The 22,376-nt window shown below is 43.0% G+C and overlaps 1 protein-coding gene across 2 annotated transcripts in view; it reads right to left on the minus strand.

Moving 5' to 3' along the window:
* Positions 1 to 470: 470 nt before the first annotated feature.
* Positions 471 to 22,376, minus strand: part of SMIM7 (small integral membrane protein 7) — a gene marked incomplete at its 3' end in the record, with an annotated part of 45,950 nt that continues 24,044 nt past the window's right edge. Inside the window, exons 3-5 of one of the 2 annotated variants that reach the window (XM_082243499.1) lie at positions 5,462 to 5,514; positions 4,210 to 4,300; positions 471 to 651 (exon numbers count right to left, since the gene is read on the minus strand). In XM_082243499.1, coding sequence (XP_082099625.1) covers positions 636 to 651; positions 4,210 to 4,300; positions 5,462 to 5,514 — 160 coding nt within the window. Of the gene's footprint in view, positions 652 to 4,205; positions 4,301 to 5,461; positions 5,515 to 22,376 lie in introns of those variants that run through there. The other variant, XM_082243500.1, reaches the window with a different exon arrangement.

The following is a 22,376-nucleotide window of genomic DNA, read 5'->3' on the forward strand; positions in this document are numbered from 1 at the left end:
CATATGGGAGGACTGAATCAGGGGTAGTCAGGTGTAAACAGACAGGGGAGTCTGTTTACTCCCCGCCATCCATACACAAGCGATCCGATCAGGTCCGTCTGTCCGTTTTTGCTTTCCTACACACTCTCGAGTCTGATCAGGACTGCTAAAAAATTGAGGACTGTGTCCACTTCTGTTTAGGAGCAATGGATTGAAAGAAGCCAGGTAAAAAATGGACAGTGGAATCGGTTTACTCCCCACCGCCTATACAGCAGACTAGGGTCTGTCCATGTCCGCTCTGCATAAGCTGAGCAGACACAGATGTGTCATCCGCCCGCTCTGCTCCAGATCCCCTGCTGATCGGATCACAAACTGCCTGTGTGAAAGTAGCCTTGAAGATCATGATATACGAATTAACTTTTAAAAGGTTTCCATCTATCTAGAACATACTTTTGGTTTATCATTTTAAACCCAGAGCCATTTTGGATAGGCAAGTCACAACTTATCTTTTATTTACAAGTATACAGAAAGACGGTATTTACAAACAGACTTAGAACCTTTGTTACAGAAATATGCCTGGTGGTAGAGAGGGGAAACTTAAAGGACATATCCGGTGTAGAAAATCCACTTAGTCCAACGGGCACCATTTGTCAAAATTATGAGCCAAATAACCTAAAAATTGAGAACAAACATGAATTACAAATTAACCAATACCATAAGGCTTGTACTATGCATTTCATAATATATTTTGCTACAAGCCCATCTTTAATAATAGTCTAAGATAAAATGCTACCTTTAGCTGTAACTCTAAGAGCCGGTTCACCCTACTCCGACTTGTCAGGCGACTCCCAATGCTGTGCAATGGAACCGTTCTACTCAAGTCGTTCCGACTTAGAAAAAGGTTCTTGCACTATTTTTTGTGATGAGAAGTCGTTTGCAAGCCGCGATGAAGTCGCGCTGCACGGGCGACTTCAAAGTCGTCCGAAGTCAGGGCGACTGAGTCAGATTATTGTGAACCGGCTCTTAAGGGGTTAAACTAAAAACAAACATGAAACTAATTAAAAAGAGGACACGTAGGGGTTGATTTACTAAAACTGGAGAGTGCGAAGCTGTGCATGGTAGCCATCTAGCTTCTAATGCAGGCCAAACATAGGTCAAATTCTGAACAAATTTTGTCACTGGGAATCTTCTTTGCTTTCCAGGTCACGGCTCATGCTCATTTCTTTTTCGATTATATTTCTCGCACAATTCTCTCATCATTGATTAGAAATTCGTTGATTTCCAACATACCCAATCACTCAAATTTGACGGCCGCACAAAAATCAGCTTTTACTCCGGCCCGCTAATGGTGTGAAATTAAAATTTATAATTACAATTTTTGAAAGAAAATTAGTTTAGAATTTGAATTTGCCATAAATCCAGCCTAACTTCAGCTTGTTAAATTAAGCTTTGACAAAAAAAACCTGGAATCTGTTTGGTTTCTATGCAGAGCTGCACCAGATTTTGCACTCTCCAATTTTAGTAAATCAACCCCATTAGGTCTCTTCTCATCTAGCACCAAATGTTAGCCTAATTCAAATCACAGAAACAGATATGCAGTCAGATTTACCTATCTTTTTGTTACAACAGTTGAGCAATATTTAAATATGACTTGTGTAGTCCAATAGGCACCAGAGTTAGAGCCAGCGCTCTCACTAATCAGTGCTCAGTAACAAAACTGCTCAGACACGCCCCTCTACCATTAAAGTCTTTGTGAGAACTCCTATGGTTAGGGGTATGGCTGTTACTTAGCTATGCCACAGCAGAGCACTGGAGTAGGAGGGCAGAGAGCAGCAATATTACATGGAAAAATAAGGTATTTTAGAAATTTCCCTGACCTAAATCAATGACAAATAGCATGCAGGTGTACATAACTATGTTTAAATAGAAAGATGTGAGACTAACTGGGTCTTCTGGGAACTACTGCTGGCTCATTGGCTCAAAAAGACAAACAATAACTGCAGTTACACACCGCAATTAATCAAATTACACTTTGCTGGAATCAGGTGAATTCTGACTGGTAACCATGGATTATGTTTTTTTTACATTCCTAAATAAATGTTTGATGTTAAACATTACATATAAAAGGCTATATATTTTTGAAGTTCATATGAGGTATTAAGTAGATATTTTAACTTTTGTCACCAGAAATGAAAGACACTGGGGCTGATTTACTAAAACTGGAGAGTGCAAAATCTGGTGCAGCGGAGCATGGTAGCCAATCAGCTTCTAACTTCAGCTTAATTACGCTTTGACAATAAAACCTGGAAGTGGATTGGTTTCTATGCAGAGCTGCACCAGATTTAGCACTCTTCAGTTTAAGTAAATCAACACCGCTATGTACGACCATCTGCCATAAATCCAATTTGTGTATTCACTAAGGCTATATTTACACAGTTGGCAGTAAAAGTAGGTGGGATTTGTACACAGTATTTCAATAAAAATTTCCCTCTTCAGCTAAAAAAAAAAAACAGCAATTCAGGGAGGTAGCAGTATTGCCTCCTGAATGCCTGGTAGCTACTGCTCTACTGCACTCTGAAAAGCAATTCAACTCAGATCATTTTTCAGAGACGAAAATTACAGGTAACACAAAAATAATTATTCTTAGCCTTTCCCTATGTTCTCAAAAGCAGAAGCCATGTGGTTAAGGAGCAAGGCCAGAGGGAAAATGTGGAAATGTAGTGGATCTGCATAGCTCGTTCTCAGATTTGGAAGAGCAACATTCTCTAAATTTACATAAATCTTGATCAAAATGATGCAATATACTTTTGTGCTTTCTGAAACTTTATGCAAAAATAGGCTGAACAAAACTGAAAGAAGAAGGGATAGTTTCAAATTTTATGTATGAAGAAAAAAAAAAAAAATCTTTAGCGACAGGCAATAAAATGGGAAATTACAAAGCTGGCCACATGCACTAGTTACAATCTGACTGCACAGTCTTCTTAAGAATTACAAATAACTATGTATTGTAGTTTGGATGTGGTTTCTTACCCCTTTCCCTATTTCTGTTCTTGCTTTCTCCCTTCTCTTGCTGACTTACTTTGGGAGAAAACTGTACATGAGTCATGTTCTGGACAAGTAGAGCACATTTTTGTATGTTATCTTTAATGTGGAGTGGATTTTATTTATTTTATGGAACTGTCACCTCTTTATAGGTCAAGGATATTTCATTGATTCTTCCTGAATGACATTCAGCACATTAAAGTTGGGTGCACACTATAAGAAAATTGGGTGAACGATCGTCCGATTATCCTCGTTGTTTGTTGTTACTGATCATGCGCAGTCTCTCTTTTCAGATTTTTCTTGTACAAAAATCGCACGAAAATGGTACACAAACAAAAATAATTTCTTTTGTTTCCCTACGAAAAATATTTTTGGGGTTTGTCCCTTCGAGAATTTTCATACAAAAATTCTTAAAATCGGCTGTCAAAAGTTGTGTACACACAATACAAAAATGTTTGCCTGATTTTCTTATAGCGTGTACCAATCTTTAGATGCATTAAACTTAGGCTGGCCATACAGTATACAATTTTCTTCTATAGTTTTCCTTTAGATTTACCCAAACAATATAATATGAGGTCACACCTAAACACTTTCAATTCATATACAATCAGGCAGGCCCTTTCACTACATAGTTGAAGGTAAATCTAAAGGAAATTGAATAAGAAAATTGTATAACGTATGGCCAGCCTTAGGCTCCTAGTAATCCTATTTATTCCAATCCACTGTATGCCTGCCTGTGTAGAGCTTGTTTTTTTTTCCCTTTGTACTCTTGTTATTTAAGTCTTTTCAAAATAAGAATATTTGAAACGTTAACTTCGTACTGGAGAACAGAGACCTGCCTGTCTGCATACAATATGGACAATGGTATAAATAGCATCCCATACACTTTTCAAAAAATTTAAAGTACACTGTATAGAAATTATGCAATCAGTTTGTAATGTGCATGCCCAGCTTAACTGTGTAATGCACTCCAGCAAACCCATCAAGTTTCATATATTCTTCAGCCAGGTTCACCTATTTTGCATTCCCTAACAAAAAGATAATCTGATCATATAGTTTGTGGAAGTTTACATTCACCTACCCTATGCAAGTCTACATTCTTGCATGCAATACATTTCCAAAAAAATTCTAAAAAAAAAGTTTTTAGAGGGTCCCTAATTGACAATAAAAAAATAAGTGTACACTTACACAATCATACAAAACATCATAAAAATGTTCCACAAAGCAATGAAGATCCGGAAGTATCGGAGGCTGAGCAGGAATTCACGAATGTTGTCTCCTGAAATAAATGGAAGACACAGAAAATGCCTGTAGATGAGGAAAACCGATATGCAGAACAAATGTTGACTGCCTACGATTAAGGGGGGGGGGGGGGGGGCTGGGAAGAGTGTTGAAGCCAGAACTCATCTTTTGTTCCAGAGAGACACAGGAATCCACTGGAAAAACCTACCTGCTAACAATTCTTCACGGGTGCACAGGCCAATAAAGTGGCTACTAACGTCTCATTCACGCCATAGGAGAAAAAAACTGATGGATAAAAATGTGCAGATTTGACTTGAACAGAATACTTTGAACTTGCTCACACCATGTGCAAAGCCGTGCGTTTTTTATTTTTTTTTATTTTATGTAGGTCTCTGCAAGGACACAAGGAAAACAATTGTTTTTTTAAGTGTTGTGGTCACACCTCAACCACTTAAATATCTTGATAGTACTCAACGCCAGGCGCTGCTCAAGCCCCCCATTGGAGGAAGGTCAAGATCAGAGCCACAGAAAAGGAGAGAAGATGAACCCCAAGAGACTCACACCATGTAATATATGACTTCCATGTACAATGGTAGATCTTCCTAGAGGTAGATTTTCTAGCTTTTAACAGCGTAGGAATCACTGAATCAGACAAACTTCTATCTTACAGCACCTGGCTTTCAACAGGCAAGTCATTAAAGCCAGGGACTGTAAAGCAGGATGGAAGATTGGCCCTTGGCACAGCAGATCTTCCCCGAGAGGAAGTCTCCAAGGAACACCGGCAACCAGCCGTACCAGATCGGCGAGGCCAGTCTGGAGCCACTAAGACGTGCCCCACCGGAGGCACAACTGATGAAACACCTCCGGATGAAGTGACCATTCCCCCTGGTCCAACGCCTGTTGACTGAGGTAATCCGCTTGCCAATCTACCCCCTGAATGTGTACAGCAGAGATGACCTTTCGTTTTACTTTAAGTCAGCAAGTTGTAGAACCCTCATATCTGCTGAAATCTACACGGCTTACTATGCAAAGGCCACCCTAATATGGAAATAATAATATCACTACTACCTCCACCACCAATAGAGATATGGTTGTTGTCATATGGTTCCGAAAAATCTTAAACTGTTATACAGAAGAATTACAGATTTATTTTGGACTTGTAAGTGTTAATTGATCTATACTGAGATGTGGACTTTACCTGTGGTTGCTATTGCAGGGTCATCACCAAATCCTTGGGATTCTTTTTTCTTTCTGTAAATGTAAACAGTGGTGAAGTAAAAGTTAGTCGTGATTTTTGAACTTACGCTTACCAAACAAAAATCCAAAGTACATCAGCGCTATTAAGGGAAATAAGAGCGTGTTCAGTTGGAAAATAAAAATTAAAAGCTTATCCTGAACTTCAATATTCCTCGTCTATATTATGGTTAATCATACAATTTAGCATAGAAGTGCTAATGAATTTTGGTGGCAATACAAGCGGTTGCGGTGCATTAGTGTGGCAATTCTAGAGTTAAAAGAAAGTCAAATGCCTCTGAAAAGTGATCCGAACACAAATCACTTTTTAGAGGAGCATCAAGTTAGCCTTACAGGTATGCTTTTACATACAAGTGAACCTGAGCTGACAGGGTTACCTTAACCACTTGTCTACTGGGCACTTATACCCCCTTCCTGACCAGAGCTTTCAGCGCTCCCACAATTTGAATGACAATTACTCACTCAGTCATGCAACACTGTACCCATATGACATTTTTGTACTTTTTTTCACACAAACAGAGCTTTTTTTTTTTTTTTTTTTTTGGTGATATTTAATCGCCACTGGGTTTTTATTTTTTTGCGCTCTAAATAAAGACTGAAAATTGTGTTAAAAAAAAAAAGCATTTTTCTTTGTTTCTGTTAAAAAAAATTGCTAATTAGTGCTTTTTCTTTTTACGTTTTAACCAAAATTTATATGGCTTCTTATCTTTGGAAAAAATAAGCAAAATCAGTGTCAATTATTTGGTCTTTGTGAAGGGTATAGAGTCTACAAGCTATGGTGCCAATAACTGAAAATTGATCACATCTGATGTGAAGGCTTATCTCATTATTTGAGCCACTAATAAGCCAGGAAGTACAAATACACCCCCCACAAATGATCATTTTTGGAAAGTAGACATTCCAAAGTATTTAGTAAGAGGCATGTTGAGTTTTTTGCATTGTAATTTTTCCCCACAAGAATTTACCGTAAAATCCTTTTATCTGAAGTTCGACAAACGCAGCTCCATATCTTCAATACCTCTGTGTTATGCTCCTCCAATCAGGAATAGGCACTAGGCAGGAAAAAAAAAAAAAAAAAAGTTACCACGCCCATGGGGCTGTCCCTGTAGGCATAACCCCACACCACTCTGCTTCAGATTGCAGTTTTGTTGCAAGCAGTGTTTGGAAGACAAACAACCCCATACGCTTAAAAGTAGAGGGGCGGGTGCTGCGACTGTTGATGAACTTTAGAGAAAAGGATTTTACGGTAAGTTCCTACAAAAATCCAATTTTCTCGCTCGTTCATCGACAGATGCAGCTCCATATCTTCATTACCATTGGGATGTCCCAAAGCAGTATAGACATGAGGAGTGGGAGAACAAATGCAAAGAAGAACGTAATTCCACAAGGGCTAAACTAAGCCAACCAGGTAAAAAGGAGCTAACCCAGAAAAAACATACACCCTCAAAAGGGAACAAAAAAAAAAAAAAAAGAGAAGATTCGCTTTAAACAACAGCCTGCAAAACCTTGTGGCCAAAAGAGGCATCTGAAGGTTCCAACACATCTACTTTGTAAAACGTTGTAAATGTATGCACAGACGACCAAGTTGCCGTAGAAGCACTTAACGCCTTAGTAGAATGCGCCTTCACAGGGAAAGGAGGAACCTGACCCTTCAGCGAATAAGCCTGAACCACCGTCTGCCTGATCCATCTGGATATGGTCGCAGCAGATGCAGCCAATCCTTTACGAGGTCCCTCAGTAAGTACAAAAAGAGCATCTGATTTTCTAAAAGACTCAGTGGCCTCCAGGTAAACCCTGATTGCCCGAACCACATGCAAAGAATGCAAAGCAATTTCCTTAGAATGCGTAGGCTTGGGACAGAGGGAAGGCAACACAATGTCTTCATTCAAATGAAAATCAGAAACCACATTAGGAAGAAAAGACTGATTAGGTCAAAGTACTACTTTATCTCTGTGGACCATCAGATAAAGTGAGCGGCAAGACAAAGCCGCCAATTCCAGACTCTGCAAGCAGAAGTGATAGCCACCAAAAAGGCAACCTGAGAAAATGAAAGCAGAGAAATTTCCCGAATGTACTCAAAAGGAGGCTTTTGAAGAACAGACAATACCAAATTGAGATCCCACGGAGGTATCAGGGACCGTCTCGGAGAACCCAAATGGCGCACTCCCTGAATAAAAGTACAAATCAAGGCATGCGTGGCTAACGGGCGTTGGAAATATATAGCCAAAGCTGACATTTGGCCATGGATAGTGCCCAAAGCCAACCGCTGTTCAACCCCTTTCTGTAGAAAGGCCAAAACCCTAGCAATGGAAAATAAGCGAGGGTGCACCTTCAGCGATTCACACCATGAAATGTACAATTTCCACGCACGATGATATATATTCCTGGAAGTCGACTTCCAAGCCCTTAACAGTGTAGGAATCACTGAGTCAGAAAAACCTATATCTCTCAAAACCTGGCTTTCAACAGCCATGCTGTTAAAGCCAGTGACTGTAAAGCAGGATGGAAGATCGGCCTTGAGACAGCAGATCTTCCCTGAGAGGAAGTCTCCAAGAGCATAGGCGACCAACCTTACCAGGTCTGCGTACCAAGACCGGCGAGGCCAGTCTGGGGCCACCAGAATTACCGGAATCCTTTCCATCTCTACCCTATGTATATGTAGAAGCCTTGGCAGAAGTTTTAACAAAGGGAAAGCATAAATCAGCTGATAGTGCTTCAGTGGCGTTGGCTAGAGCAGTGGTCCTCAACCCTGGCCTACAGGGCCCACTAACAGGCCAGATTTTAGGTATTACCTTGGGGAGATGCAGACTTGAGTACTGCAATCACTGAGCAGCAAATGATATCACCTGGGATTTATTTCAGTTATCTTGCAAATCTGGCCTGTTAGTGGGCCCTGTAGGCCAGGGTTGAGGACCACTGGGTTGGAGGATCTCGAGACCTGGCTATGAACCTCTGCGCCTTCTTGTTGAGACGAGAAGCAAACAGATCCACCTCGGGCATCCCCCACCGAACACACAGGAGATGAAACCTCCGGGTGTAGGGACCACTCCCCTTGGTCCAACACCTGACGACTCAGTTAATCTGCTTGCCAGTTTTACCACAGATAGAGCTGGAACAAACTGTTCCACCAAGGCCAGAATCTCGGCCACCTCCTTGGCCGCCAAGACACTCTTGGTGCCCCCCTGGTTATTGATGTAAGCCACAGCCGTGGCATTGTCCGATTGAATCCGAACCAGACAATCGTACAGATGAGTTGTGCACTGGCGCAGACAAAGCTTTATCGCTCTAAGCTCCAAAACATTTATCGACAGTTTGGACTCCTCTGCTATCCACGTTCCGTGTGCACAGAGCTTCCCTAGCACCCCGCCCCAGCCTTACGGGCTGGCGTTCGTGGTTATCACCGTCCAAAACAACGGGAGGAAGGACTTGCCCTGCATAGTGCTGATGACTGAAGCCACTACAACAGAGCAGATGGTGTGTTGTGGCTCAACCGAATCACAGTGTCCAAGGACTTGTTCCACTTGACAAGAATCAAAGATCTTGTATGGAACTGAGCAAACGGAACCGCCTCGAAGGTTGATACCATCAGTCCCAATACCCGCATGCAGGTTCTCAGAGAGGGCAGATCAATTCCCAACAGTAACCGAATCGCCTCCTGCAACTTTTTCAGCTTCTCTGGGGGAAGAAAGACCCTCACCAAGGCAGAGTCCAGAGTCATGCCCAGATAATCCACTCTCAAGGAAGGTATCAGAGCTAATTTCTTGAAATTGATGGTACACCCGAACTCCTGTAGGGTTTGAACAGTAATCGTGAGGTCGCCCATCAGGACTGAATGAAGAGTTCGCTCTCAATAGGAGATCGTCCAAGTACCCCAGTATTGCAATCCCCCGTTGGCGCAGCAATGCCAGCACTGGGGCCAATACCTTGGTAAAAACCCTGGGGACGGAGGCGAGATCAAAAGGTAACGCCACAAAATTGATAATGCTCTTCTGCTACTGCAAAGTGAAGAAACCGCTGGTGTCCAGCCTAGATAGGAATGTGTAGATATTATTATTATATAGGATTATATAGTGCCGACAGTTTACGCAGCGCTTTACAACTTGAGGGTAGACAGTACAAATACAATACACTTTAATACAGTAGGAATCAGAGGGCCCTGCTCGTTAGAGCTTACAATCTAAGAGGGAGGGTCAAGAGATACAAGAGGTAATAATTGTGGGGGATGGACTGATAGAGAAAATAAAACTACAGTTGTTAGGAGGAGGATGCCAGATAGGTTTCTCTGAAGAGATGTGTTTTCAGGGATTATCTGAAAGTAGACAAAGTAGGAGATAGTCGGACAGACAGGGTAGAGCATTCCAGAGGATGGGAGAAGCTCGGGAGAAGTCCTAGAGGTGAGCATGGGAAGTGGTTACAAGGGAGCTAGAGAGCAGGAGGTCCTGGGAGGAAGAAAGAGAACGAGTTGGTTGGTATTTTGAAACCAGATTAGTGATGTAGCTGGGCGCCAAGTTATGGATGGCTTTGTAAGTTATTGTTAGTAACTTGAATTTAATTAGTTGGTTGAGTGGCAGCCAGGGAGTGAGTGGATCAGAAGCTTTGTGGTATCATTGGTTAGGAAGGGACATATCTTGGAGATGTTGCGGAGGTTGAGGCGGCAAGCATTGGAAAGTGACTGGATGTGTGTCCTTGATATCTATTGAGGCCAAAAAATCTCCCTGGTGTAGTGAAGCCACTACCGTGCGGATGGATTCCATCCGAAATTTCTGTACCCACACAAAGTGGTTCAGGGCCTTGAGGTCCAGGATGGGACGCACCTTGCCCTCCTTTCTGGGCACGGTGAACAGGTTTGAATAAAACCCTCTAAAGAGTTTCTGAGAGGGAACTGGCACAATCGCTCTTTGCAACAGCAAATCGTGTATCGCCCCTCGCAAGTCTCTTAACCGGTCTGGAGATAGGTGAAGATTGGACAGGAAAAATCTGTTCGACGGCCGAGACCAGAATTCGATCTTGTACCCTGAGCAGATCAGTTCGTGAACCAGTTTGTCCTGAATCAAGGAGGTCCATGGTTTCGGAAAGAAGCGAAGATGTTCTCTCACCCCAGAAACGGGCGAGAGCGCCCCTTCATGCAGATGAAGATTTGTCTGCAGATCCGGACAGACCCGCCTTTGATTTTCCTGACCATGGCTTCTTGGAATCCCCAGAAGACCTGAACCGTTTTCCTTTTACTTGCGTCCCGGAGGCACAAAAAAGCCGCTTATAAGCAGAGAAGGCCCCCGCTTAGAATGCGGCTCCTTACCCTTAGAGGATTGAGGAAGAAGCATACTCTTTCGCCCAGTGAGACCTTTGATCAACTCATCCAGAGAGGATCCAAACAATCTTTCCCCTGTAAAGGGGAGATCAGCCAAGGCATTGTTGGAAGCCTGGTCCGCAGACCAGCTTTTTAGCCGCACCATGCGTCTAATAGCAATCCCCACTGCCGACACCCTGGCCACTAGCGGAGCCGCATCCAGGGAGGTATCACACATGAACACCAGGGCTTGAGCCAGCAGGTCAGTTAGTTCAAGCCCCGCAGGGGGAGCCGTTCAGCTTCCAAGTTTGCTTTTAATAGCTTTACCCATTCAGTAACAGTCTGACACCAGAATGTTCACAAAAGTAGTTTTCAATATGGAACCCGCTATCACGTGTAAATGTCGGGATAGGGACTCCACCCGTCTATCCACAGGGTCCGCAAAAGTTGGTGAATCCTCCACCGGAACCACAGTTGACTTATTTAGCCTGGAAACTGGGTGATCCACCTTCGGTGGTACAGTCCACCTAGTGGATTCCTCATCTGCAAAAGGGTAACGGTGTTTAAAACGCTTAGGCACCACCAGCATGTGTTTGATGCACCGCCATTGTTCATCCACAATGGCATGAAACATATCAGGACAAGGGAACACCTTGCCTGATTTCTGGAATTTGCGGGAGCCAAAAAACACCTGCGTACCCGACGCTGTAGATTCATCAGCCAATTTTAGAGTTTCCCGCACTGAAACTATAAGAGCTTCCACCAAGGCACGTTCCCCCGCTGGGACTGAGGAGGACAGGTCCTCTTCACCGTCAGAATGCAAAGACACCAACTCTGTAGGGTGGGATGCATCTGCGGCAGCCATATCTGCCTCAGAGTCTGAAGACACTGCCGATAGAGGCGAAGGCAGAGGGCGTTTGTGGCTGGCAACACTTGTAATTACAAAATCTACTTTTGACATCAAGCTTTGATAAAAAGCTGTGAGATCGGGCTGTGACTATGACCCAGAAGGGTCCGCAGCAGCACCTAAGTGGTCTGTAGGAGAAATTTTATCCTGGGACTCCATTTTACACTGGTAAGAAAAAAAGTGCACTGTCCCTTTAAGAGTCCCCAAATCGCGATCTCACTGCTATCTGAGCGGGCTACTTAAACCCAGGCTAGTACAATCTAATAGAGTGTAAAAGGAAAACCCATAGGGAACCCCAGAAAAACGTTACTGAACCGCTGACGGGACTGCCAGGATACTCTGTGAAAACGAAAGTGAAACTAATCTACACAGGAAATAGAAGGAACAGCCTGTGTCTTTGCTAGACTTTAAGTGCCATGCCGCTCGCCTGTCCAGCGATCATGGACCACAGGAAAATAGCCGCCCCATGCAGTCCTATGGGGAACTAACACAAAATGGCTGCCCACCTAACACAAAGGGGAAAAAAAACACGTATCCACAGCAAAATGGTAGCCCCCAGGGCCCCCAGAACATCAGGCATCGGAGGGTCCATAGGAAGGAACCTGCACAGGGTAGGGGAAAAAAAAACTGAGGGGTTTGGGCCTAGTCCTCCCGAGAGGCCAGGGGAAACAAGGGAGCCCAGAGGGTCCGACCATTCCAGGGATAGGGCCCACGTCTGCCCTCGAGACCGCAAGAGGTTTTGGGGGGACCATTACTCACCATACCAAGATACTAGGTGGGCGCCATTCCAAAACAGATCACCTCCCACCTGGGATGGGGGTGCTGTCAGCCAGGGCGTACACCGCGACTCACGGTGTTCCAGGTCGATCGCGTCCCAGCGAGATGGTTCACTCGCAGGCTCATTCCCATCTGTCGGGGCACCGTTATATAGTTCTGGACTATAACCTGCTCATGCTCGCTGGCCAGGCTGGAAGACCTTAAGGATTTTGATTATCTCGTCCGAAACCACAGCTGGCTGTTGCTTGTAGTTCTCCAGGAACTAACTAGTGAAAATAAAAAAAAAAAATCACAAAATAATAAAAATTCCCTATTTACAGCTAAGACCGAAGTCCCAGCAGGGAGCTAGGTCCTATTCCTAAAATTAGGCAGAAACAAACTACAATCTGAAGCAGAGTGTGTGGGGTTTTGCCTGCAGGGACAGCCCCACGGGCATGGTAAAGTTTTTTTTCCTGCCTAGTGCCTATTCCTGATTGGAGGAGCATAACCCAATGGTAATGAAGATATGGAGCTGCGTCTGTCGATGAACGATAAAGAAATGAAGATTTTTTTTTTTTCCTCCACAAAATTGTCATATTAACAGGTTATTTCTCACATGGCATATGCATACTTGCAACTACACTACACGCCAAAACGCATTCTGCTACTCCTCCTGGTTATGGCGATACCATGTGTGAGACTTTTTCACAGCCTAGCCACATAGAGAGGCCCAAAATGCAAGTAGCACCTTCAGGCGTTCTACGAGCATAAATTGCACATCTAATTTCTTGACTACCTATTAGGCTGGCCATACATAATACGATTTTCTTATTCAATTTCTTTTAGGTTTACCTTCAACTATGTAGTGAAGGGGCCTCCCTGATTGCATATGAATTTAAAGTGTTTAGGTTTGACCTCATGTTATTTGCTTTTGGTAAATCTAAAGGAAAACTATAGAAGAAAATTGTATAATGTATGGCCAGCCTTACACTTTTGAAGGCCTTGGAGCAGCAGGACAATTGAAACGCCCACAAAATAACCCCATTTTGGAAAGCAAACACACCAACGCATATTACATAGTTACATAGTTACATAGTAGGTGAGGTTGAATAAAGACAATAGTCCATCTAGTTCAACCTGTGTAGGTATGTGTGGCTGTAATCATCTCCCATACCCCTGAATGTTCTGATCCTTGAGATGTAAGTCTAAGAGTCTTTTGAAAGCCACCATACTACCCGCAGAAACCACCTCTTGTGGTAGAGAATTCCACAATCTTGTAGCCCTAACAGTAAAGAACCCCCCGCGTTGCCTGAGGTTAAAACGCTTCTCCTCTAATCGCATTGTATGCCCTCGAGTCCTCATGCAATCCCTTCGAATGAACAGCTTTTTTTCTAAGCTGGGATCCCCATTAAGATATTTATAAATTGCTATCATGTCCCCCCTCAGACGTCTCTTCTCCAGGGAGAATAAATGGAGCGATTGTAGACGCTCTTCATAGTCAAGGTCCTCCAATCCCCTAATTAGTTTAGTTGCCCTTCTCTGGACTCTCTCCAGCTCCAACACATCCCTCCTGAGGACTGGCGACCAGAACTGGACGGAATACTCCAGATGCGGTCGGACCAGAGTTTTATAAAGTGGAAGGATTATAGTCTTATCTCTGGAATGCATCCCTTTCTTTATGCATGCTAATATTCTGTTGGCTTTGGAAGCTGCCGCTTGACATTGCATGCTGTTTCCTAATCTATCATCAACCAAGACTCCCAGATCCTTCTCCATTTTTGATTCCCCCAAGGGCTCCCCTCCTAACGTGTATTGTGTTTTTATGTTTTTAGTCCCCAAGTGCAAAACCTTACACTTCTATGAGGCATAATGAGTCTTTTGAACAGGTCATTTTTTTCCAAAACTTTTTGGAAATAGTGGAAAGAAAATGAAACTGCATTTATTTATTTTTACAAAAAAGTTGTCCATTTATAACATATGGCTAACACACAGCAAATATGACACCCCAAAATACATTCTGCTACTCCTCCTGAGTAAGGCATACTACAGTGGCACTGCTGAGTGAGTTAATACATAAATAATTAATATTCCAACAAGAAATTCCTTAAAAAGTGCAGCAACTGGTGAGTGCTCCAATATGAACCGAAGAAAAGTGCAAATAGATGATATAATATTTCAAATATAAATAGTAAATAAATAAATCATTCAAAAATCAATAGAGTGCAGTTTATTAAAAGTCCATAATGAATAAATAGTAAGGTGACTGTAGTTAGCAAAGTCCAAAAGTTTTCCTTTAAATTTTAGGAGAGAAATTTCAGGAAAAAAAGCTGAAATTTGAAATGAACAGCTTTGAATCAAATGCAGTCTCACCAGTGCCCACGAATGCAGCCTCATCAGCGCAGTGCCCACGAATGCAGCCCCACCAGCGCAGTGCCCATCCATGCAGCCTCGCCAGCGCAGTGCCCATACATGCAGCCTCGCCAGCGCAGTGCCCATACATGCAGCCTCGCCAGCACAGTGCCCATAATTGCAGCCTTGCCAGCGCAGTGCCCATAATTAAAGCCTCGCCAGCGCCATTGACACTATCCGAATCACTTTTAAAAAAGTCCAAGAAGCAGCGTCGAGAGGTAGAAGGGGGCCGGCGGCGCCGAGGAAAAGGAAGGACGCACTGTCATCTGAAGTCCCAGTGCCTATGATAGACGTCAGCATAGGAGGCGGGACTTCCGATGACAGTGCGTCCTTCCTTCTCCTCGGTGCCGCCCACCCCCTTCTACCTCTCGGCGCTGCTTCTTGGACTTTTTTAAAAGTGATTTGGATAGTGTCAATGGCGCTGGCGAGGCTTTAATTATGGGCACTGCGCTGGCGAGGCTGCAATTATGGGCACTGCGCTGACGAGGCGGCAATTATGGGCACTGCGCTGACGAGGCGGCAATTATGGGCACTGCGCTGACGAGGCGGCAATTATGGGCACTGCGCTGGCGAGGACTTTTTTTTTTTTTATATCGGCGTATAACACGCACTGTTACTTTTTCCTCAATTTTTAGGAGGAAAAGTGTGTGTCATACGCCGATAAATACGGTAAATCTTCCAGTCTTTAATCAAAGTGCAGGTGCTCAATGTTAAATTTTATCCGATGCGGCTTTTGACTAATATGTGGCATAGATTCCTTTTCCACAGTAATATTATAAGGGTGACTTACCAGATGTAATGGGTCTTATGTGCCTTATTAGCACTAAGACCAATAACGCTTGTAGGCCCTCAGAGCCAAGGTAGGTTCCCTCGTGTCTGCTCATGTGATGGGGGTAGGGGTGGGTTCCTCATGCCTGCTCCTGAGATAGGGTAGGGGTGGGTTCCTCCTCACCTTTTTCTTACATCCAGTATGGGGCCAGGGTATAGAAAAAAGAAATGCTCCAATAGTGTAATGAGTTTCAATGAATTTTATGTCCCATCCGTGGGTAAAATTGGGTTAAAAGCAGAGTATACAGTAACTGTGACAAAAAGACTCAGCTATGCTGCAGAGTGGCGAGCAGAGTGTTCCGGCTTGCGCTCCTAGCCAGCGTGCTGATGTCACGCCATGCATTTCAGATCTGACGCATTTCGTCACTTCCTGCGACGTTTTCTGGCACACGTGTTTTTAATCACTTCCATACCGGGCCATTTCTGGCACTATGCTCCTATATGTAACAATTATAATTTCTTTTGCTAGAAAACTACTCAGAACCCCCAAACATTACATACGTTTTTTTAGCAGAGACCCTAGGGAATAAATTGGCGGTCATAGCAACTTTTTATGTCACACAGTATTTGTGCACCAATTTTTCAAACGCTTTTTTTGGGGAAAAAAACTGTTTCATTAATTAAAAAAGAACAAAACACTAAAGTTAGCCCAATATTTTTCTATACTGTAATGTGAAAGATGATGTTAGGCTGAGATACCCAACATGTCACTCTTTAAAATTGCGCACACTTGTGGAACGGCGTCAAACTTCGGTACTTGAAAATCTCCAAAGGGAACGCTTTAAAAATTTTTTACAGTTTACCTAATTACAGTTACAGAGGAGGTCTTGGGCTAGAATGTTGCTCTCGCTCCAACGTTGGCAGTGATACCTTACATGTGTGGATTGAACTTAGTTTACATTAGTGGGCGCGACGTACATATACACTTTACATCGTTTTATTGTTTATTTTGTTTTAATTTTTTTTGTTTTACACTTTCCCTTAATTTTATTTTTTTTCATCACTTTTATTTCTATTACAAGGAATGTAAACATCTCATGTAATAGGAATAGTGCATGACAGGTCCTCTTTATGGAGAGATCTGGGTTCAATAAGACCTCAGATCTCTCCTACAGGCTGAAAAGCCTGAGATTAAAAAAACAAAAAAAAAAAAACCAAAACAAAAAACACGATCTCGGCTATGCAGCCGAGATCATGGCAGTATTTACAACTGCCAGGCGTCGCACCCGGGCCTCCGAGAGTCATAGAGACTGTCGGGGACCATCTAGAAATTTGAAAATAAAAAGATTCCAAGAGATAACCTGCCAATGATTAGCCCTGGATGCAGACTGTGTGCATCCAGGGCAGATCGTTTGCAGGTAATCACTGCATGAGTGATTACATACCCTCCCTTTGAGATTGTAAGCTCTAATGAGCAGGGCCGTCGGATTCCTCTGTCTATATTTTGTAAAGCGCTGTGCAAACTGTTGGTACTATATAAATCCTGTATTATAATAATAATAAATAAATACTTGCATGTGATTGGCTGCAAATAGATCCGGGACTAAGTCAGCCTCCCATTGCTTTTAATGGGGCTTCCTGCCTGAACGCAGAGTCCCCCTGGTCTCCCACAGCGAATGTGTGAATGGGGCCATAGTCAGTGACTCAGAAAGCACAAGAACTACTTGATCCGCACAACAGGCAGCAAATTAAAGTTTTCAATTCTATTACAGAACCCAAAGCCTGCTATACAATATATAAACAAATCACAGCTGCAGCAGCACTCTGATAAAACTATGATAGCAGGCAGAAAGTGATGGCCTAGTCCCCAGTATTGCCTGTGGTCTCCCTGCAGCTGATTTTTCCTCATTAGGGACTTACCGGGTCTTGTTCTGCACTGTATCTCTTTGCTCAGGCTGCCATCTTGGTAGAGGCAAGGCTTTGCTTCCTCATTTCAGAGGTTCCAGAAAGGCTAACCGTAAAAACCTCATTAAATCTTCCTCCAAATCTCCTAAAATTAGCAGGCAGTGCCCTAAATTTTAAACAGCCGATATACAGCTCTGAGGAGACCGATATGGTGACCTAACCACATTAACAAACCTAGAAGTACACTTTTGCTTTGTCAGAGAAATTGAAGACAAAAAAAAAAAAGGATTATATTATATATTATATATATATATATTATAATATAATATAAATCTTCACTTTTTGAGTTCAGGTCCAATTTTAGTGCTTGTTTAGACATGCTTTGTGATGGATCGCTATAATGTACATTGTGGAGCCTACAACGTTGGGGCTTGCACCTCCTGCCCAAGACTCCTGAAGGTGAGGACAGAGAGTGTAAAGACACGGAATGCCAAGAGTGCCATGGTAGTTGGCTGACAATATGGGCACTGTAGGTGGGGATAACTAGAAGCCACAGTCCTCAGGACACAGGAACAAACTGGCACCAGAGCAGAAAGGTAGTAAAGGAAACCAGAGAGAAGGAAAGTCAGTAACAGTCGGGCAAGCATGGGACCAAATCAGCATAGAGCCAAGTCCAGAAAGCAGGCCAAGGTTGGTAATAGCCAGGCAAAGTAGTATAGAATAAGAAGGCAGAGACAAGTCTTGTAATTAGTCTGAAGTTGAAAGAAACCAGATGAGCAGAGTTGAGGCAGAATGCAGAAGCGAAGTCCAGGGGAAAGCCGGGTCATACATGGGTAGGCAACGGATCAGGTCTCAGGCAATACAGGAACAAGCTGAAGACAATTGAGCAACTTCTCTCTCAGTGACACATCAATTTAAATAGGCTGCTGGGCGCCAAGTGTGCATGCCAATTGCTATGTGCACATGTGCAGCGAACCATTATAGTATGCATGGTATTCCCTTTTTGCCAAGTATGAGTGGCACAATGCGCATGAGCATAAGTCTGCAATGGTTCTCTGAACCTGGGAAAATCATTTACCTAGCATTGCCCTGGATAACAGCCAACCTCCAGATGCCCATATGGGATATCGTCTAAGGTAAGTTTGAGAAAAAAAAAAAAAACACCTTTCACCAGTCTTGGGGTGTAAACATAGTTTTTCAGTTCCCACAAGTGAAATTTTCAGATGGTGGGAGTTCAATGACAAAGTCCAAGTTAATCATTTCTCAAGGCTTGCAAGGAATGGGCAAAATGCCTTGGTAAGCCCCAAGCCTTATTGCCCAACAGAATTTCACCCTGGGGAAGACCTGTGACCCTGTGTCAACACGCATAGTGGAGGGGCCAGGACAGTGACGATGCCAGGAACCAGCGTGGAGCTGGATGTCGGAGTGTCTGTAAGGCTTGCTTTTTTTATGAGAGCAATGGAATCTTCCCAGAAACAGAGTATATATACCTGTATTAGTCTGGTGCGCTGGAAGCACTAGATAAAAAGGGAGTACCCTGAGTATATGTTTTTTCAATAAATCAGTTTTAGAAGGATATAAGCACTATTGGTCTTTTTATCTTTATAAACATGATCTCTGGATAACATGATCTCTGGATGCCATGATCCCTTTATGAGGAGATAACGGAGGAGAAGCTGGATGTAGCCCTGGTTAGGCTAAAAGCCTATTTCTGACCCTACCTGACTATGGTGGTCACGCAAACCCCAGGTGAGATTATTCCTGGTGGGGGGAGCACTCCAAGGTGACACACAATTTTTTGTACACGGGAAAGGAGTCGTGGACAAGCACCGTTTGTGGATCATCGCTTAGAAAAATTTGCATATATTTTTATGTTTGCATGGACATTTATGATATATTTGGATTGCACTATATTTTTGTTAGATTGCACTCACTCTTGGTTTCGTTTGATTATATTGGACAGGTTTGGGATATATGGTTTGGCCTATTATGACATTTGACACTTGCAATCATGTATAATTAGCACCAACTATATGTATATTTTTGAACGAAGAAGTTTTGACACAATTTATCATATTAAGCACTTTTAGCGCAGCATTACAGTGTATGTTAAGCTCCAAACCAATCTTGTCATTCTTGTTTTATATACATTATTCACAGGCCCTTACATAGTCCTAACAATCAGCTCTCAGGTTTGGCCACCAAAAGGAGCGCTGTTGCTGTAAAAATTCCAAGGTCTTGTGTATTCCAAAAAGCCCAGCCAAGGGGTGGTTATCACAGATTCAAGATTATCTGACAAAAGTGAGTGCACAAAAAACACTTTGCTCATGGGGAAAACAATCCATCCTGTTCTTGTCCTGTGGTGGACCTTCTTCCCTTGAAGCTTGAGTTGTAAAACGAAGCCTCCTTGAAGCAGCAGGAAACTTTATGCCTGGTCTATAGGTTATTTGAAATGAAAACTGTGAGAACAAAGCCTATCTGGCCTGGCGGGGTTTCAACCACTTGGCAGTATGGAGGTACTCCACATTTTAGTGATCTGTGAAAATTAGAACTGGATGACTTGCACCCTCAAACAGGCAACACCATTCCTCCAAGGTAGACTTGAAGGCAAGCTATGCATGAAAGTCATATATTAATTTTCCAAAGAACCAAATTTCCTTGAGAAAAAGGCAGAGTGTAGCAGTGACTTGGCACTTTGGTGTTGTGATACAATAACACTAACTGCGCTTTCCGAAGTGCCCACTTCAAGAACGATAGGTATTGTGGGATCAGAATGTAGCAGAATCAGTGCAGATGTGAACAGAGCCTTTAATTTGTCAAAAGTGAGTTGTGCTGCTGGTGTTCACTGAAACTGGGTATTTTGTTTATTGAGATGGGTAATGGGGCACAAAGATTTTTGATAAATATGCAGTAAAATTTGGGAAAGCCAATTTAGCTTTGGACACCCTTTCTATCCGCTGGAATAGGCCACTCAAGAATGACACTAACCTGGGGAACCATTGAGATACCAGAGATCGAGATAATCAGTCCCAGAAATTGGATTGTTTCTCTCAAACTAACATTTTTCAGTTTTAGTGTACAGCTGGTGTTCCAGAGATGGTTAAGAACTGAACGTGCACCTGGTATTCCTTCATGGATAGAGAGAAAATTAATGAAAGTCATCAAAGTAGTCGATCACAAAGAGATTAGGAAAGTCTTAAAAGATATTCTTGACAAAATGCTGAAAAGCTGCCATAGCATTGCACAGTCCGAAAGGCATCACTAAATATTCAAAGTGCCCAAAGTGAGATTCGTCCCCTTTCCGGATCCTTACCAGGTTACTATATGCTCCTCGCAAGTCAAGGTCTGTAAAAACTTTTGCTGTTCTGAACCTCTTGAAAAATTTGGAAACAAGGGGCAGGGTACCTGTTTATGTTATTATGTTTAGTTTTCTATAGCCAACACAGGGCCTCAGGGAGTGATCCTTTTTTTCTACTAATATGCTAGCCCTGGGGATGTGGATGGACTAATGAACCCCCTTTCCAAGTTCTCGAAATATTGACGCAAGGCCCCAAGTTGGGCAATCGTATGACCGATGAGGTGGTAATATCTCAGCCTTCTTCTCATCAATGACATCTAAGAAGCCATGATATGTAGAGACAGGACATGCTGAGAAGCTGAGGTCTCTGGTTGTAATTCCATTAACCACTTAAGCCCCGGAGGATTTGGCTGCTAAAGGACCAGGGGTTTTTTTGCGATTTTTTTACTGCGTGACTTTAACGGACAATTGCGCGGTCGTGCGACGCTGTACCTAAACAAATTTGACGTCCTTTTTTTCCCACAAACAGAGCTTTCTTTTGGTGGTATTTGATCACCTGTGCGATTTTTTGATCACGCGCTATAAACAAAAAAAGAGCGTAAATTTTGCAAAAATATTTTTCACATTTTTTTATATGAAATTCCCCAAAAAAAAAGTAAAAATCAAAATTTTTTAACATTTTTCGGCCAATTTGTTTTATGCTACCTATGTTTGGTAAAAAAAAAAAAAAAAAAATCGCAAAAAGCGTATTTTGATTGGTTTGCGCAAAAGTTATCGCGTTTACTAACAAAAGGGAAAGATTTTTGTCATTTTTGGTGTTTTTTTTTTTAACGCGTAATGGCGGCGATCTGCGATTTTTTTTGCGGTACTGCGACATTGCGGCGGACAGATCGGACCCTTGACTGACATTTTTGACACTTTTGGGGGTACCAGTGACATTACTGCAGTAATCAGTGCTATACATATGCACTGTTACTGCAAAAATGACACTGGCAGGGAAGGGGTTAACTTTATTGGACAGGGAGGGGTTAAGTGTGTCCTAGGGGCGTGATTCTAACTGTGTAGGGACATTCCTATTGGTGTAAAAGCAAAGATCAACCGTTCTACATAGTAGAACGGACAGATCTTCACTTTTACACAGGGAGAACTGACAGGCAGCTTGTTTACACAAGCTGCTCTGTCTTTCTCCCTTCACAGGAGCGATCGCAGTGTGACTGGCGGACATCGAGTCCGCCGGTCACACGCACTGACTTGTCTGTGAACGAGCCGCGGCGGGCGCGCGCCCGCCCGCGATAGGCTCACAAGTCAGTGACAGGCGAGTGACGTACCGATACGTCACTCTGCCTGGCCGGGGCTGACCGCCGCAGTATATAGTCGTGCGGCGGTCGGCAACCGGTTAAGGAAACAGAGTCAGTGGAAGTCACATGGCGAACCTTCACAGAACGTCTGGTAAAGTACTTTTGCCTAGAGGTATGAGGGACACAATGCACACGTGCATGAGCTCGCACTGGTTTTCTGAATCTGGAAAT

This window comes from Pelophylax lessonae (genome assembly GCF_965119305.1).
Source record: "Pelophylax lessonae genome assembly, chromosome: 1".
Taxonomy (NCBI): domain Eukaryota; kingdom Metazoa; phylum Chordata; class Amphibia; order Anura; family Ranidae; genus Pelophylax; species Pelophylax lessonae.